The 17,879-nt window shown below is 49.5% G+C and overlaps 9 protein-coding genes across 9 annotated transcripts; 5 read left to right on the top strand and 4 right to left on the bottom strand.

The window, feature by feature from the left end:
* Positions 1-207: 207 nt before the first annotated feature.
* LTR64_003962 (uncharacterized protein) lies at positions 208-2,044 on the top strand (the record flags this gene model as incomplete). Its single annotated transcript, XM_064898312.1, has 3 exons — positions 208-1,241; positions 1,292-1,661; positions 1,715-2,044. 3 exons carry the CDS (start codon positions 208-210, stop codon positions 2,042-2,044), a joined length of 1,734 nt encoding a protein of 577 aa, XP_064754269.1.
* A 2,015-nt stretch (positions 2,045-4,059) lies between these two features.
* On the bottom strand, positions 4,060-7,263 carry VAM6 (Vacuolar morphogenesis protein 6; the record flags this gene model as incomplete). Its single annotated transcript, XM_064898313.1, has 1 exon — positions 4,060-7,263. One exon carries the CDS (start codon positions 7,261-7,263, stop codon positions 4,060-4,062), a length of 3,204 nt encoding a protein of 1,067 aa, XP_064754270.1.
* Positions 7,264-7,391: 128 nt separating this feature from the next.
* On the top strand, positions 7,392-7,869 carry LTR64_003964 (uncharacterized protein; the record flags this gene model as incomplete). Its single annotated transcript, XM_064898314.1, has 2 exons — positions 7,392-7,800; positions 7,853-7,869. 2 exons carry the CDS (start codon positions 7,392-7,394, stop codon positions 7,867-7,869), a joined length of 426 nt encoding a protein of 141 aa, XP_064754271.1.
* Positions 7,870-7,970: 101 nt separating this feature from the next.
* LTR64_003965 (uncharacterized protein) lies at positions 7,971-9,418 on the bottom strand (the record flags this gene model as incomplete). The annotated part of the gene is made up of 3 exons (XM_064898315.1): positions 7,971-8,436; positions 8,511-8,967; positions 9,040-9,418. The coding sequence occupies 3 exons, from the start codon at positions 9,416-9,418 to the stop codon at positions 7,971-7,973; spliced, it is 1,302 nt and encodes a 433-aa protein (XP_064754272.1).
* A 707-nt stretch (positions 9,419-10,125) lies between these two features.
* On the bottom strand, positions 10,126-10,689 carry FIS1 (Mitochondrial fission 1 protein; the record flags this gene model as incomplete). Its single annotated transcript, XM_064898316.1, has 3 exons — positions 10,126-10,458; positions 10,509-10,621; positions 10,671-10,689. 3 exons carry the CDS (start codon positions 10,687-10,689, stop codon positions 10,126-10,128), a joined length of 465 nt encoding a protein of 154 aa, XP_064754273.1.
* A 440-nt stretch (positions 10,690-11,129) lies between these two features.
* Positions 11,130-11,787, top strand: spc24 (putative kinetochore protein spc24; the record flags this gene model as incomplete). The annotated part of the gene is made up of 2 exons (XM_064898317.1): positions 11,130-11,554; positions 11,607-11,787. The coding sequence occupies 2 exons, from the start codon at positions 11,130-11,132 to the stop codon at positions 11,785-11,787; spliced, it is 606 nt and encodes a 201-aa protein (XP_064754274.1).
* A 24-nt stretch (positions 11,788-11,811) lies between these two features.
* LTR64_003968 (uncharacterized protein) lies at positions 11,812-13,076 on the bottom strand (the record flags this gene model as incomplete). Its single annotated transcript, XM_064898318.1, has 2 exons — positions 11,812-12,448; positions 12,520-13,076. The coding sequence occupies 2 exons, from the start codon at positions 13,074-13,076 to the stop codon at positions 11,812-11,814; spliced, it is 1,194 nt and encodes a 397-aa protein (XP_064754275.1).
* A 794-nt stretch (positions 13,077-13,870) lies between these two features.
* LTR64_003969 (uncharacterized protein) lies at positions 13,871-15,636 on the top strand (the record flags this gene model as incomplete). The annotated part of the gene is made up of 4 exons (XM_064898319.1): positions 13,871-14,518; positions 14,564-14,787; positions 14,850-15,410; positions 15,462-15,636. 4 exons carry the CDS (start codon positions 13,871-13,873, stop codon positions 15,634-15,636), a joined length of 1,608 nt encoding a protein of 535 aa, XP_064754276.1.
* Positions 15,637-16,338: 702 nt separating this feature from the next.
* Positions 16,339-17,700, top strand: LTR64_003970 (uncharacterized protein; the record flags this gene model as incomplete). Its single annotated transcript, XM_064898320.1, has 1 exon — positions 16,339-17,700. One exon carries the CDS (start codon positions 16,339-16,341, stop codon positions 17,698-17,700), a length of 1,362 nt encoding a protein of 453 aa, XP_064754277.1.
* Positions 17,701-17,879: the final 179 nt, after the last annotated feature.

Here is a 17,879-nt window from a genome sequence, read left to right on the forward strand (position 1 = left end):
ACGTGTGTCATAGGAGGTCCAACCTGGGGTTGCGCTTGGGACGAGATCCGCACAAAACACATGGCGCCCATTTGCTCGTGGAAATGATGAGAGCCCAGTGGCTGCTGACGTTGTTGTGTGTAGATATATAGACCACTGTGCTGTCCCATCTCAATCGACTATGCACCTCTTTCGACGACAAGCTAAACGTGAGCGAACTCGTCCAATATGTCCCCCAAACGATATTCGACTCCAGATGCTAGCAACGGCAACGATGGGGGTGTCGTACGCATGAACGATAACACATTCCGGCGTCTCAGCCAGGCAAATCCAAGTATAGGCCAGCAGGTCAACGAGATCGAGTTAGCAACTGCGACGGAAAAGTCTCTCACCATTCGACAAGCTGTTCGATTGTATAAGCGAGCAATATGCTTCTCGCTGATAATGAGTTTGGCGGTTGTGATGGAGGGATATGACCTGGCGACCACAGGCACATTCATGGGCTACGATGCCTTCCGAAACTCCTTCGGGACAGAACTTGACCCAGATGGCAATCCAAGAATATCCGCTGCATGGCAGGCCGCTGTGCTGAATGGTACTCAGGCTGGTTCTATCATCGGTCTTTGGATCAATGGATACCTGTCGGAGTGGATCGGCTATCGAAAGACGATGTTGCTTGCACTCTTTGCGTCTGCTGCCTTCAACTTCATACACTTCTTCGCGCAGAGTATAGGGATGGTGACTGCTGGTTCGGTTCTGATGGGATTGCCTTGGGGCATCTACCAGACTTTGACAGTCACATATGCCTCTGACATCACTCCTGCAGTACTTCGACCATACTTGACAACATACATCAACTTATGCTGGGTTTCAGGACAGCTTGTGTCATCAGGTGTACTGCGCGGTTGTGACACCATAAACAACGATTGGGGCTGGAGAATCCCATTCAGTCTGCAATGGGTCTGGGTGCCGTTCATCTGCGTCGGGGCATTGATGGCACCAGAATCACCTTGGTGGCTCGTTCGCAGAGGCCGGTTCAACGACGCTCGGAACAGCGTGAGAAGACTTACGACACCTTCTGCGGATATACCCTTTAACCTTGATGGTGCATTAGCCCTGATCAATCACACTAATGAGCTTGAAAAAGCCATGAATGAAGGAGTCGGCTACCGAAACTGCTTCAGACCCATCGAGAGGCGTCGAACTCTGATTGCGTGCGTGGTTTGGCTTACACAGGCCTTGTGTGGAGCTGCACTGATGGGGTAAGACCACATGCGTTACTCGCAACAACCATCTGCTAATATCGTGCCAGATACTCCGTACAGATATTTCGGGAAGCCGGTCTCAGTGGTGAGGACGGCTTGAACATGGCGATCGGTCAGTACGCCCTGGGTTTCATTGGAACACTCATCTCCTGGTTTTTGATGAGCCATATCGGCCGACGAGCTCTTTACTTCTGGGGCCTCTGCCTCCTATCCTGCTTCCTTCTGGTCATAGGTGGTCTAGGCGTCATATCTCAAGACAACGTCGGCGCTGCATGGGCTCTCGGTTCTGTATTATTAGTATACACTCTTGTATACAACTGTACAGTCGGTCCAGTATGCTATGCCCTCGTATCTGAGATCCCCTCAACCCGAGCCAAGGTGAAGACAGTTGTCCTGGCTCGAAACGTGTATAACTTGGTAAGTTCATCCCTTGGTCTTTGCACGTCGCGAGCTGACCGAACAACTCTTAGGGTGGCATCATTAATAACATCATTGTACCACGCATGCTTTCGCCAACCGATTGGAACTGGGCTGGCAAAAGCGGCTTCTTCTTTGCTGGACTGACCGCCATTCTGGCTGCATTCATGTTCTTCATGCTGCCGGAGTGCAAAGGTCGTACCTATGCTGAGCTAGATATCTTGTTCGAGAATAAGGTTACTGCTAGGAAGTTTCATAAGACAAACGTTGATCAGCATGCAGGTCACACGACTATCGCAGATACTCAGACACGGGCGAGCAGCAGTGATACTGTGACTGGTGATAGCGAGAAGCCAAGGGACGTGCGGAAAGAGATCGTTTAGACGTTCGCGTTTCTTCAGTCGAGCATTTGCCACTGTTGTATGGAACGCGTGTGCGAATATTGAGGTATGCATGGATCGTATTTGTAGTTCTGATGTGTCTTCCTTGGATCGTATTGTGGTAGCTACATTTACTCGAATTATGAGGCATGGTCAGTTGTGTGTAGTGAATGGCTTAGAATGCACTCACACAATGAATACATCTGTTTTCCATGCTTGTTGTCCCCGAGTTCACACGTTGCGAATATTACACTCCAATCTCGATCCCAAGTAGAGCCTAGATAGGATGTAGTTCGCTTCTCCAATCACAGATAGGCAAAGAAGCAGGTCGTGTTGATCCAAGGTAACGGAGGAAAACTTCCTCGAACTCACAATGACTGTATCCGCAGTGCTTGGCTCGTCGCGTCGAAATGAAGCTCATGCTGATGATCTCGTCCTTGGAACAATTATAGGTATACATCTATACCATAACATCATTAATCAGCAAGACATTTCTATTGTCGGAGTTTACTCGTGGGGCAAAAAGTTGCGTGGAAAGGACCTACGTATGTAACCATACCACAAAACGAATCTGTCGACTTGTGTTGGCTTCTGGCATTGACCTTTCTTGAGGCAAGACATGCCTTGCAGATGAAGAACCAATCCACCTCTGTTGTCCACAGAAATGTGATCGTGAGCATTGCATCAGACAACCTCTTCCACTCGAAGCCCGAATGCATCATGCTCGGGCGCGCTCCCCATTGAAAAGTCGACCTCAAAACGTGGTCTTTGGGATCGAAACGTCTCGTAGGATGTACGAAAAAGGGGCGCATATTATGAAAATCTGGAGCCAATTCTGAGGACGATGTTTCGTTGAAGGGACGCGCAGATGGGTCTGTAGCAGCAAAGAGATCTTTGATCTGTCCGTCGAGTGCAACGAATTCTAGAGTCCTGACGGCAGGTAGAAGCGTCAGTTGCAGGAGCTCGAAGAGCTCCTCATGGGAGACAAAGTCCGGCAATGTTAATCTACGAATCTGGTGAAGAAGTGATCGGTGATGTGGAGATTCGTACAATTGGTTCAAAGCCTTTAACACGTATCCGTGGTATCTGTGACCAGAAATGCTAGCGGTGTTCGATGCTGGATAAGCCCTTTGGAGGCGTTCCACTTCGATCACAAGATGACTAAGAGCTTTTTCGTGAAGACCAATGGCTTCTTCGTAGCATTGCAGGCAGGTGAGCAATATGCCACGATGCACGGGTACTTCAGACAATCGAGAGAGTGAGCATCGTTGCGTTTCTATAAATTTTCGTTCTTCTCTCTCATCTATCCACAGAAGTAAGCTTATGCTGTCATCTGAGAACAGGTATTGGTAGATCGATAGCCGAACCTCAATCGGCAAGGTCAAAAAGCGAGCCATGCAAGTACTATGCAGCAAAGTGAAGAGAAGGCAGGCACGAGAGGGTCAGAGCGGGCAGTGGATTCGGCGCGAAAGTTGAACGTCCACTGCTGATGAAGTGGCAGGCGCGGGCTTCAGACTGATGGTCGAAGTATTGGATAAAGGAGCTTGGAAGCAACATACGTGTGCGGGTGGTGATCAGGAAAAAACTGCTAGCTTGTGACTGCAAGTCACATATCGAAGCAGTAGCTTTTAAAGTGATAGGGATTGGCTTAGTAAAGTGGTAGTATCACACTGGCAGGCGACCGTGAACTGCAGGCCTGGCTCGAGTTGTGGTTGGCTGGAACTTGTGCTTGCTGCAAATGAGTACTGGTACGGGGCCAAGTTTGTGCATTCAACCCCGACTTACTGAGACAGACGCACAAAGACTACTGCTAGTCATCGATTACTTCGAAGTACTATTGCAGCTGGGATAACACTGTAATGGATATCTCAAAGAGCCTACTCAGTGCTACTTAGACTTTGGTTAAGCCTGCAAGAAGTCATAAGAGGAATTCGTTGCCCTGAGTGTGGTGATCAGGTTCGTTGGAAGGATGAAGAGAACGTTGTCCAAAAATTATAGACCAACGGCTTTGGCTGCATTTAGCTGACAGTGACCGGAGCTGAGGAGGTGAACCCGAGCTCCTGCTCACGTCTTACTTGGCAGCTCAAGTGTACTACACTGCCATCAGGAAACGCACTGATTATGCTTCCTGCCAGTCTCTTGTGGCATACTCTGCAAACCCTGTCTTCATTGATGACTATCTTTCTCCTACGACCTTTTGCTGCTGCATCACTTATGGGCTCACTAGGGCCAAGCTTGGCACCAGGATCACCATCTTCACCGTTCCCCAGGAGCAAACGAGCCTGTACTCTTACGGCTTCGACTTTGCGTAGATTCGAAATCATGCGAGTATCATTCATACCTGTATTGGCTGTCCGTATACGGCCACGCAGGTAAGACTCAAGCTCTTTCACAAGCAGTTCATTAGGTATGATGGATAGAGTGTTTGAGGCTGGCAGACGTGGGCCATGCCTTGCCAACAGAGACAGGGCGTCTCCGATTCGTGGTTTTTCTTCTTGATCAGGTGGTGTTGCGGGAGGTGGGGAGAGATAAAGCGATAACAAAAGTGCATAAATCGTAGATGCTTCCGAGATAGGGTCTTCAGTTTGTGCTTGTGCTGTTGACGTTCTCTGAGAACTGCCTGCTGCTGTGCGCTGGTTCGCGTTTGAATTCTCCTGTAGATATACCTGATTGCAGTATTCTTCTGCTTTGGCGGTATCATTGAGCTTGAAGACGAACAATTGCAGTGCTTGTTTGTGCTGGCCCATCTTGCTGTATACAATGGCAAGAGCCTCATAAAACAGCGGGTCGTCTCGTGGCAGCATAGGCAGCGTCTTGGCTGCCGAGTACTGTGTTGATTGTCGAAGATGAGTAAGAAGCTTTTGGAACGTTTCGTCACTTCTGTCTTCGGTGTTTCTTGACTTTAGTTCGTCCAAGTAAAGAACGATCAGATGCTGATGCAATTCTGGAGTGGTATCGTCGAGTTCATCCACTACATGCTCCAGATATCGCATCGCATGTCGCCTGTTAATCGACTCCAGAAAGGCGAGCACCTTGTCGCGTGGTAAAGACTCGGCGTTCTCAGTGTCAGCCATGAAAATCTCCATGCCTACTTCAGGCTTTGTTTCCAGTGGCCACTTCGCAAACTCAAGAATGAGATCAATTAGCTCGGCTGGCAGGTTCTGCAAGTAGCTGACCGTGCGGTCCGGACCATGGAGCTGTGGATCGATGTCGTCGGTCCTGTCTGACTGGCCAAATCGCTGTAGTCTCTCCAGCGCCTCTCTGTGCAAGCGCTTACCATACAGAAAATCTATCAGTTCACTGTATCGTTCTGTCTCTTCCAATTTGTTCATAACAACTTCGGGATCACAGTGATTCTTGATGCGGAACAGCGAACCAGCCAATGCAGGATTGTTGTACATGTGAGCTCTGAAGAGCGTCGTGTCCACAACTTTTGCGGTTTCGAGGAGTTTGTCTTTAACGTGCGCTTCGTCGTTATTCTTGACTTCTAGAATGTGTTCAACGACGTTTTTGTTGTCTTCTGCTTGAGGGCCATCCTCGAGCTCGGATAGTGGTCTGATGTTTTGATCTGGGTCAAAGAACCGCTGAAGTCGTCTGCGAATATCAGCTAGAAACGCCTGCAATTCTCTTACTGCAGATTTCAGCTCCTTTTCATTTGTGCTTTCCTTGACGCCACTAGGCACGTTTGCTACATCAGAAGCTTGTTTCCTAATCTTCTCTATACTCGACTTGCTGGCAATTGATGCAGGTCTGTTCATCTGTGGACTTCTGGGCTCAAGCGGTGATTGTGGCCTGGCCGTAGCCATATCACCGGCGATGAGCCGAGGGTACAACCTGATAACACGTTCAGGTGGTGCAGATACATCACTAAAAAGCTCCAGGGCATCACGAAATTTACCTTCGTCGAACAGCCTTTGAGCCTTCTGCATCTTGATCTCTCTTAGTCGGCCCTCCTTGTCTTTGATCAGTGTCTCTTCCACAATGTCAAGCAGACTAATGGCCTCGTCAAGTTGGTCGGCTTCAACCAGTGCATCGATTTGTGCATCGTAATGTAAGCCTTTCATGCGCCAAATAATTCTATCACTTGCAACAAGAAAACCCTTGCCTTGATGTGCAAGACTGATGCTCGGATTAGGCACTTGCAAGAGTCCTGCGTTGGGCAGCTCAATAGACTGCAACAGAGTGAGTGTGTTGGGGTTTCGCACTTCCAGCACACCCTGTTTAGCCGACTCCTGTAGAGCTAGCAGAAATGGGTAGGAGTATCCGACTGCTTTCGGAGTGCCTCGCCACGGTATCTGCCTGCGACCAATAGGCTCACCATTTCGATCGACAAAATGTGTATTGACGTCCTTGGCCAGTAGCATTTCGTTGGGACCAAGACCTGTAGCGAGTGGTGCCGGCATCATGCTACCCATCCCAATGTAGCTCAGTGTTCCTGTTCCTCTCTCAGAGCCCGGTTGTCCGCCTATGCTTCCAGGGCCGACAATGGTCTTCTGCTCCCGAGACTCTATGTCCAGCATGACATAGTTCTGATTCAGACCGACCAAGAGCTTCGTCCCCATAGCCCAGGTCAAGGACTTCGCGCTGTTAGCAAGGGTGAATTCGTCTGCATCGCCAGCGAGTTCTCCATCGTGCCACGACCAGAGGAGGATCCGTCTGCGAACAGCAACAGCCAATCTGCTAACAAGAGTTGGAACTCTGGTGGTTGCGTCCTGGACGATGTTGCTTGTGGCAGCGAAGATGGTAGTGCCTTTGGTCTTGCTGAGTTGCTCTTGAAGTTTGTAAGTGCCCAAGTCGTGTATAGAGATCAAGCCACCACTCAAGGATATAAGGATGTTGGCTTCTTTGAAGATTGCTAGCTGTTCGATCTTGTATTTCGAGAACTTCTCGTGCTCAGCAAGAAGCTCGGTCGGCTTGTTCTTTGTCTGTGAGACCTCATCATGATCGTCCACACCATCTTCGTTTTGCTCAGGGCCAGGGTTGACTCTATACACGCGAAGAGCGCCCGTATTTAGACCGACCAGTAGATGGTCTCCATGGGCCAGGATCGACTCGATCTTCGACTTGTCGCGTTGCTTGAGCTCGACGATGGGCTCTGCAGTGAACGCCGACAACATCGGTGGTTTCCTACATCGGTTGTCTACCACAGCTGCAATATAAGCGGCAGGAGTTACCTGGTGCTTCTTCCAGTAGAGAGTGCTGGGATGACGCAGGCGGAGCATGGCTAGAGAACAATCGTGCCTCAGGCATCAGAGGTGGCCGATCCTGCACATGCCGCAGTTGTCCTACTGTCAACTCTGCAGAGGAACCAGGCAATGTGAGCATTCGGTCAGTCAGTCAGTCAAGAAACATGTCGAGCGTTTCCCGGCACTCAACGGCAGAGGCAAGCCTGAGTGCTGTTGGGACATCTTCTATCAGGCCACAACCGAGTCAAGCTGAACGGACAGCAGATGCCCGCAAAGCCTTCCTCAGTTCTTTCGATGTCGCTGCTAAGGAAGTCGATACAGATCTACAGTCACGGGCAAAATCTATTCACTCCAATGCTCAATCCTTGACGAAGCAGGAAAAGCAGCTACAGGACGAGACCAAGAAGTTGGCCAAGGAAAACCAGGAAATGGAGAAGTGGCTCCAGAAGAGCCAGAAGAAGCTCGCAGAATTCAATGATCTGATGGACTTTGATCTCGAAGGTGATGGCCTCGAAGATAGTCTCGAAGATCTTGAGGCTATGTTGGATATCATGGAAGCAAAAGCTAAACCAGGTAAGGATGCATCTAGAGACTTGAAGGGAGCAGACAAGACCTGAGAGACTAGGACCAATGGTTCTATGATTGTATATGTATAATTTGCGCTTAAAAATGTCAACAACACAGATTACCGCACTGCCTTTAGGGACACTTATCAGATTTCATCTCACCTCGCCGTCGTTCGCTCATGCAATAGATATAGGGCCTTTCGCAGCATCGATTGCCTTGTACTCGGCCTCATCCGTCCAGTGGTGCTCCGTCAATGTCTCCTCCATCTGGGCGGCATCCATACCCATCAGAAGCTCGTCATTGGTGCACAGCACTTCCAGACCAGGAACGCAGTCGATTAGTGCGAACAACAGCCAGCTCACCACGAATGACCAAGTGAACCCAATACAAGCCTCCAGCACTTGGATGCCAAGCTGACGAATATTGCCATCGAAGACGACACCGCCAGTAATATCAGTTACACCATCGTAGGATGCGACTTCTTTCGACGCGAACAAGCCTGTAGCAATGGTCCCTGCAAAGCCGCACAGACAATGTGTCGCAAAGGTGTCCCCATTGTCTACCCAGCGCCACTTTCGAGCCCAAGGCGTGAACTTGATACGAAGAGCTTGCCGGGTCAGAAGAGCACCAAAGATGCCGAAACTGTGCAGATTGCAATGGTTAGCATGTTCTCTTGTTGCGGCAGGATAATATGTACAGGGAAGTCGATAACTTACAACAAAGCGGTATTAATACCAATGAAGCCGGCAGACGGTGTGATCATGACCAGTCCAGCAATTGCTCCCAGGAACACAGAATCGACTGCCCACTTCCCTGTTTCGGCCCAGGTGTATACTGCATAGGTAATAGCTCCCGCACTTGCACAGACATTTGTCACGACCATAGCCATCACGCTCTTGTAGTTCAATGCCAGAGTTGTGCCAGCATCGAACGCCAGCCAACTCCCCCAGATGATAATCAGAGCGATCATTTGACAGATGGTGTTATGTGGCTTATGCAAAGCCAGGTGACTGGGTGTTCGGTTTGCCGACTTTCGAGAGCGAGCGACTGGATAGGAGAGGTACAAAGATAACGCCGTGGCTGTTGCGCCCGAGTTAATATGGACTGGCGTTCCTCCAGCGAAGTCAAGAACTCCGAGCTCAGCGAGGAAGCCTCCTCCCCAAACCATGTGCGCTAGTGGGCAGTATACGAAAGTTGACCACAAGAACACAAACGGAACTATAGCTACGATTCGTCCTCGCTCACATGCGCCACCAATCGCGATTGCGCAAACCGTTGCCTCAAAGATCAGCTGGAAAAAGCTGAACAGGATTGCGGGGATAGTCCCAACAGGATCGGCACCAACGCCTCGATGAAAGGCGGTCGTCAACGGTCCTACGACGGCTCCACCCTCACCGTAAGCCAGAGCATAGCCGATCGCCCACCACTGTATCGTGCATACAGAGACGGCGATGAGAGCTGGGTAGAATGAGGCAATGCTGTTCCATCGAGTGCTGTAACCAGAGTACCCAAGACCGACTGCGGGAATGATAGGCCAGCAGAAGGCACAACAAGTCATCACAAAGGCTGTATCGATCTTGTTGCATGCTTCCCAGGCATCGAGGGTTGGATTTGAGGGGGACATGGCTAAACAACGGGTATGGGGTGAGCAATGCCTGTTGTCGCCTCAGTTTCGTTAATTTCTAGCTGTAGGTTGCTGTGGCATCAAGTATAGAAGCTATGTTTGAGAAGACAAACCCCTAGGAGACTACATGACCGTATAACCTCGGATTCAAAGCTGGAGCTATCAGTGCACGCTAGGATGGGTCACGCATTCTGCATTTGGTATATTTAAGCCGATAAGGACACTCATCAAGCTTCTGAGCATTGCTCGGCCACATGGAGGTAAGTGTATGTAAATTCAGGTACGAAAGCTATCGCCGGAGAAGAGCTGTGATTGAGTAGAGCAGGACAGCCAAGCTCGTTATCAGCTGGTTGAGGTATCCACAAAGGATCCTCTATTTGGGGTTTCGCCCTCCGCTGTGCCAAGCAACGTAGACTTGTCTGTGCTCGCCGTGTTGATACTCGGAGAACGGTTCCATCTACAATTGTTCTTTTCGTATGGGTGAGCTGTTAGGAAAGATTTGAATGGCATAGAAGGATGGTTTGTTTGAACAAGGGCGATGAATTGCAGGTGTGACTTACATAGTCAGAACAGCAGAACAGCGAGAGATATTAGGGAAGCAAGATTCACCTACGACAATATATCCAGAAACGCTCAAAATCAGGTTTAAAGTAAAGCTCCCAGTCTCAGCGATGCTCACGAGGAACACTCTTGTTCTTCGGGTAGGCTCATCTGTTGGCTCGAGCACTCCTCATCATGAAACCACCCAGTACACCAGCAGCAACAGCCACACCACCCGCGATAGCCAGGCCCATCATGCCTTCTCGCGAAACTTTGTCATCAATCAATGTCCGCAAGCTCTGCGACTGCAAATTTCCAGGCTCTTTTTCTAATAATAATTCGTTATACCGCCTTGCTTCCGCGTAGTTGCCCAGTTTATAGTTCCCGAGTGCGAGATAGTATAGACACTCGCGCCGCCTTTCGGGTGTTGTCTTGAAGATGTCTGATAGTAGCTGTACACCAAGCTGTTGTTCTGAGCGCTCGGACGACTTAATTAGGCCCTGCACCTGTCAGTATGCTGCGCCTACTAGAGGTATTGAAACAGTCGTACCCATGCGTAATTGAACTTTGTCTGCACTCCGACGTAGTCGCCCTCCTTTTCATACTGTGCTCTTAGAACTTGTAACTCAGCTGGTCGCAAAGGACTCTCTGCATCGGCGGCATCTGTGGCGCATTAGTGTCGTGTTGCGCGAAGTCAATCGTGGAGACGTACAAGGCAGGTTCGATCCCATATTGCCGGCTGTGGGAGTAGTGCAAGAGTTTGGGGATAGTAGCTTAGGTGAATTTTAGGACAGTAAGGAGCGACACAGTTGCTGATTTTAATACGGAACATGTGTAGGCACGACCGCAGAATTGAGTCCCCAGATGATGCACATGGACTGGTGCAGGTTCGCCATGTGCCTGCTGTGCCACACCTGGAACTTTCGACCAACCTCAGGACGTCACACGTTGAGTAGAGTTGCCGTTACTTTAGAGCCTCGACAACGTCCTCTACGGCCTAGGACATCACAGCACGGCCACATATGCTATCCTTACGTCATTCCTTCCTCTTCTGGAACAAAATAAACATTCACAATTCATTTCGAAAAGCCATGTAGGCCTAGGAAGACACACAGCATCACGCGGCACACTCGCAGCCAGATCGAAGAAACAGCAACTCACATCCGTAAAGATGCTACTCGAAGAAGATCCAGCGACTCTCCTCCGCCACACCATCTCGAATTTCAGCACACAACCCGACCGCGCAGCCGTCTCCCGCATCAACGAGAGTCTCTCAACACTACAGCAGTCACGCGAGCTGCGCCTAAATGACGCAGAGACAGCTCTTCGGAAACTCTCGCGTCAACTGGCAACTGTCTCATCCCAGCATAGAGAAGCGACTGGCTCGCACGACGCACAGCGTCACGCGAGTGAGATTGTAGAGCTGGACACCAAGAAATTTCGAGTCGCTAAACAGGCTCAAGAGCTGGAAGTTGAGGGTGAAAGGCTTGATTCAGAGCTTGATCGACTGAGGCGGCGATTGGAAGACTTGGAAGAGCAGGGCGTAGAAGGAGATGCACAGGCACGCGCACAGAGAGAGGTGGATGATCCTACAGTGTATGTGGATTACTTGGAGAGAGTGCACAATACAATGGCTAACAGTTCACAGGTTGAGGCTATGGCTCTACCGATCTCTAGGAATCACGCTCGAACCAGATCACGCTGGCAACTACAACAAGGCGACTGTAAACAATACCAAGAAGGGTGATGTGCATATTGTGAACGTTGAGCCGCAGAAATTCAGCAAGTATTTCTATGCCGACTATTTCTGGAGCACCATGCAAGGATAAGAGACAGTTCATCGGTCAACCATATCAGTTAGAAGTCTCAGCCTTCGCTTCACCCCTTTTTACCATCTCTACCAGGCTCCTCACGTCCTCCACGAGACCACCCGGACATTCGAGCGCAGCAAAATGTCCAGCCTCGTCCCTCTCGTTGTAAAACACAAGATTGCCAGTTTGCTCGACGCCCCACCTCACGCTCGGTCTTGTATCATACAGGAAGCTCGTATAGCCCATCGGTACTGTCACACGATTCTCCTTCTTGACGATTTCTTCTGGGAATTTCTCGTGCCGGATGTTTTCAAAGTACACCAAAGACGCTGTATTTGAACAGTTGGAGAAGTAGTACAGGCACACAGTGGTCAAAATATGGTCCCGCCACAAATTCGACCTGGTTAAGGGATTATGCGGATTGCAGACTTCGTCGTATTTCTCACCAATGAAGGAAAGGATGGCCGTTGGATTATCGGTGAGCATAACACCAAGAGAGGAGGGACGAGTGCGCATGAACTGTGCATAGGCGAGGTGAGAGTTTAGCCAGGCCTGGACACGTTCGTGAATTTGCTGTTCGCGCGGCGATAATACTTCCGATGACGGTGGCGGGAGAGGCGCAGGTATCCAGTTGAAGTGTATGGCTTGGACGTGCTTACTATATGTCGGATTTGCTGCACTACACAGGAGTGTCAGCTCAGGCTAGTAACACAAAGATTGTCATCGCCCTGCATTGACGACGATACTTACAGCTCTCTTCCAACCCAGTGACCCCAGTCACCTGCCTGGACACTATAGTCACTGTATCCAACACACCTCATCAGTTCGTGAAACATCCCTGCGACATGTTTCAGTGTCTGGGCCTTTGGTGGGCCAGAGGAAAAGCAGAATCCTGGAAGCGACGGTACGACGCAATGGAACGCTTGCTTAGATGGATCCTCCGGCTTTGTGAGAAGGTTAATGACCTGGCTGAACTCGTAGAACGAGCCTGGCCACCCATGAATCAACAAGATGGGTATAGCATCAGCTCGATCGGAACGAGCGTGCACAAAATGAACAGTTTGGTCATTGATGTCCACTAAATGATGTGGCCATTGGTTCATATATGCTTGCTGCTTGTACCAGTCAAAGTCATTGATCCAGTAATCGTACATTTCTCGGATCCATTCCGTCGAGATTCCATAGTCGCTTCCTGCTCCTGGCACGATTTCTTGTGTTGGGATGCGAGTGTCCTTAAGTTTGCGTAGGAGACGGTCTACTTCTGCTCGAGGTATGTCGACTTTGAAGTCGCGGAGGTTTTGGGACATGATCAGTGCACTTTTTGACCTGGGTATGCTAGCGTCTCGTTTGCTGAGCGAGGACCTACCTTCATTTTACAGGGTCGATTGAAGCCATTATACTTCGCGGAGAGAGCTTCTCCTCATGACTAGACTTCTAAGCCGGTTGAAGTGGTCCCACCGAACCTTGAATAGTTTGGAGAGGCCATCAGCAACCATACTTTTCCAATGCATATCCGAACGTGATTCCAAGATCCTGGGAGGAGGCTCGTGAAATAATGCCAAGCCTCATGCTTGTCACCTTCCGCTCCGACCTATTTTATTCTTGGCCTCTACCGCGCCTCCCATCGTGCTTTCCACAAGTTGTCAAGCCCAAATACAATTCGGCTTGTCGCATGGAAAGTAAAATGTCATGCAAGACAAAATGCAATCGTCGCTGTACTTCGGCATCAACAACACACACATGGGATTGGCCTTTTCGTAAGGTCAACCAGGAGACATCTCGGTGACTTTTCGAGCTAGGGCCAGACCCGACTTTCACATCCAGTCTTTTCACATTTCTAACATTTGTTCTTCCTTCATCGTCCGCCTTTTCTCATGTCCTCGGATTGTTTGACGTTGCAGATTATTGCCATATAATGCCAAAATCATTGTTTCCTGGCTTTTTGTGTATATATCTACTCTCCCTGTTTTGCCCCCCAGTGACAACCTCGACAGTACAACATGACTTCGATATCGCATGGATATGGGCTGATCCACCAGGCACGCACGCTCGTCCAGTAATAGGTGTCAACGGTCAGTGGCCACCACCGACTATAAACGCCATGGTCGGGGATGTGGTTGTTATCAACGTGCATAACTCGCTGGGTAACCAGTCGACCTCTTTGCACTTCCATGGCCTGTTCATGAATGGCTCCTCTCACATGGATGGCACAAGCTACGTCAGTCAGTGTGCTATTGAACCGGGTGCGAGGTTCACATACGACTTTACTGTTCAACAACCAGGCACATACTGGTATCATTCACACTCGAAATCCCAATACCCAGATGGTCTTCGAGGACTCCTCATCATTAATGACCCAGCATCACCGTACCGCGAGCAGTACGACGAGGAGATCATAATTTCTTTATCTGACTGGTATCATACACAGACGCCAGACCTCCTGAAATTATATGGTGCTATGAGAGACCCATCGCCAGATGCAAATCTCATCAATGACGCTGCCGATGCCAAGGTACATATACAAGCCGGAAAGACCTATCTTGTCCGCATAGCGAATATCGGAGCTTTCATCGGACAGTATTTTTGGATCGAGAACCATGTCATGAAGGTGGTTGAGGTGGACGGAGTGTACACGGACCCCGTCGAGACAAAAATGCTCTTTGTTGGGACTGGGCAACGATATGCTTTCCTCTTGACTATTGAGGAGGGTCTAGCGACGAATGTGCCTATGATCACACGTATGGATGAGGTATGTTTTCCCACCAGACAAGTCTACAACCACTAATCAAGCCAGTCGTCCTTCTCCATGCATTCGGGGAGACCAGAGAGTATCGATGGAAAAGCCTGGTTAACGATTGATCCTGAACTGTCCTTTCCAGACGCACAGTTTCCGAAAGGCTTACATGCTCTCAACGATATGAGCCTGGTACCTCTGGACCACGAACCACTATTAGAGGCTGTTGACCAGAGCATCAATCTCACCATTGACATGCACACCCAGACAGACGGCGTTTCGCAGTAAGTGAGCTCAACAATTGTTTGTGTCATGCTACAATGTGCCTGACAATAATATAATCTAGTTGGCTCTTCAACACGGAACCATACACCACTCCAGACAACACCCCATCTCTCTTCGCCGCCCTCGCCGCCGGCTCAAACGCCACATCCCCCAACACATACACCCACCAGACCCAACCCTACATTCTCAGCCACAACGCTGTAATCGAGATCATCATGAAAAATAAACACATGCGCCCACACCCAGTACACCTCCACGGCCACAACTTCCAAGTCATCCACCGCTCCGGGAAAGGCACCATCGAAGACACTCCCGTAGGAACGAGCCCTCTCCGCCGTGACACAGTCGTGATCAACAATCACGGGACATTACGAATTCGTTTCCGTGCAGATAACCCGGGGGTGTGGCTTTTTCACTGCCATATGGAGTGGCATTCTCATTCTGGTCTCGTAGCGACTTTTGTGGAAGCGCCGTTGGAGCTGCAGGCGCAGATGGGGGATAAGCTCATGATTGGGCCGAATCCTGAACTGGCTTGTGATGCGCCTGAGCGGATATATAAATTCAATCAGGATGTGAATTCTGCGGCTGAGGCTCAGCAAGCGAGCATATCGTTCCTTGGGATGTAAGCCAATACTCTCTCGGCTTGTGTTGATCGTGCTAACACAGGCGACAGACCTCTCACAATCTTAGCTCTAGGCGCCAGCATCACACTGATAGGAGCAGCTACATTCTATATTTGGTACAGATCCAAGGGTTTGCGGCAGAGGAACACATCATATAGCTTGGTGCCGATTGTGGATGAGGATAGGATATATGAGCAGGACGATGGTGAGATAGATAGCAAGTGAACTTGTAGAGGGGTAGTCGTTAGAATAGAGCTGACAGGATCGAAGAGTATAGACTAGTATATTAGACGATACATATATGTGTAATGACTGTATTGTGACTTGTCAATCCTTAGCAAGCTCGCCCCGGAGGAAGGCCTGCAGGTGCTCAGACGCCCCTGAGCTAAATTCAAGCACTTGTATACATTTTGTAATTACAGCGTGATCATTTTGCTGTTACTAGTAAGTATCAGGCCTTGACCTGCTTCATATCTTCATCACTTTTACATCAGACATATTCTAGTTTCGTGATTGTGGTCTCCGGCTGACAAGACCAATTTCACCAAAACTGCGTGTTGTAGAGGCAGCACAGAGACACCGCTGATAAAGACTTCATTTCATTAGGACGAAGCTTGTAAGGAAACCATCAAACGACATGCTCAGACCACATTGACGGGGAACAATTCACTTGTCTAGAAGCTTGGAGTGGCTGATGTCGCGGAGACAGACTGCAACCTCTGTGTGCAACCAGGACGATCTCGTCTATTGTCACTGACCAGCCCTTCTGAAGTGTTGTTTGTGTTAGATAGAAAGTAATGGATCACAGTAGTGTTTGCTCTTGCCAGTATCTCCTGCTTGCGGATTATACTGTGTATTCATCATGTAGTATATGAATCTGTCTTTTGTAATTACCCTTTCCCACTCTCTAGGTCATCCAGACCGACAATGTCTTCACAAGAGCCAGAGTTCAGAAGAGTCAGACCAATGCCACTCCGACGTGGTCTTAGATGGGAACCAGGCTGTTGGCCAGCGTTCACTGTCGGCGTCGAGGAGAACCGCGTCGACGAACTATGTCGAATGATACTCAGCATACCGCAAGGAGGAAAGTGCGAGTGTGCAAAGCTCGACTATGGCACAAGAAGTCAGTTGTGGTCTGTGGACACCGGCGATGCGCGATATGTCCTCAAAGTCCTCAAGGCAGTCTTCCCTGTTCAAAAGCTAGAGAATGAGGTGGCGACCATGCAATTCATCGCGGATAGGACCTCCATCCCTGTTCCGGAGGTGATCGCATACAGTGCGTACACAGCAACAATCGGCTTTGAGTGGATCTTGATGACCAGAATACCGGGAAAAGACCTTGGCCGTGCTGGGATTGACATGTCGATTGAACAGAAGTCCAGAGTTGTGAAAGAGCTCGCTTCGTATCAAAGAGAACTTTTGCAAATCACCTTTCCCAGTATTGGCAGTCTCATGGCATCACATTACGACCAGGATAGTGTATCAGGTGCGCCAGCATATTCTCGCTATGACGTTGGACCAAGCTGCAGCACAGACTATTTCCTGCTTAATCACCTTTCCCTTAACATGCCTCGTGGCCCATTCAACTCCGTATCTGAGTGGCTGTCAACCACTTTAGACATCTTCATTCATGCTCAAACCGGGATCATGAAGAGGAGTCTCAGCAGCGACAATCCTGGCATTAATGACTTGATGTGCCAAAAGTCTGTTGCAGATGCTGACGTTGATGAGGATGACAAAGATAGCCTATACTGGGGATACTCACGTGGGTCAGCCGATGAGGCTGGGTATCGGAAGACACTTGCTCAAGAGATCCAGTCGCTAATTTCAACGATCCTCCAAGAAGAGCGCAGCGAGAACATGGTTCTGTATCACCACGACCTGAACACCGGCAACATCATGGTCGATGAGGCCGGCGGCATAACAGGTATCATCGATTGGGAGTTGACGTTAACAGTGCCATTGTGGCAGGCTTGTCAATTACCACTATTCCTACGACGTCGGCCTGGTGACATAAGCGCTAATGGTGGTGACGAGGCGGGCCCGATTGAGCAGGAATATTGGGAGCGTCTGACAGTTGGAGAGCGAGACTTCTTGTCAAGAGAGTACACCGAGGCGATAAAGGCAAGCTTTCCTGAGTGGACGACCATCCAGAAAGACAACGTCCGAAACAGAAGTCTGGTGAATGCCGTCGCGACGATTGGAGCACCTGATACTGTGCCGGCAATCGCTCGATGGGTGAAGTCCGTCAAGCAAGGGCAACCTGACTCTAACCTAGGACAACTCTAACATATTGTGACGTTGCAACTAGTGAGAAAGCATACTCAATAAGAGATTGTGTCTGCGAGCTCTCTTGAGAAGGATCGTAAGGGAATCTGCAACTGTTTCGGTGTCTGTGGTTAACATTTTTTGGTTGCAATTCCACAAAATTCGGATATTTCAACATTTGGTGGTATTTTGCTTCGACA

This window comes from Lithohypha guttulata (assembly GCF_036872675.1).
Source record: "Lithohypha guttulata strain CCFEE 5908 chromosome Unknown scaffold_3, whole genome shotgun sequence".
NCBI classification, from domain to species: Eukaryota; Fungi; Ascomycota; class Eurotiomycetes; order Chaetothyriales; family Trichomeriaceae; genus Lithohypha; species Lithohypha guttulata.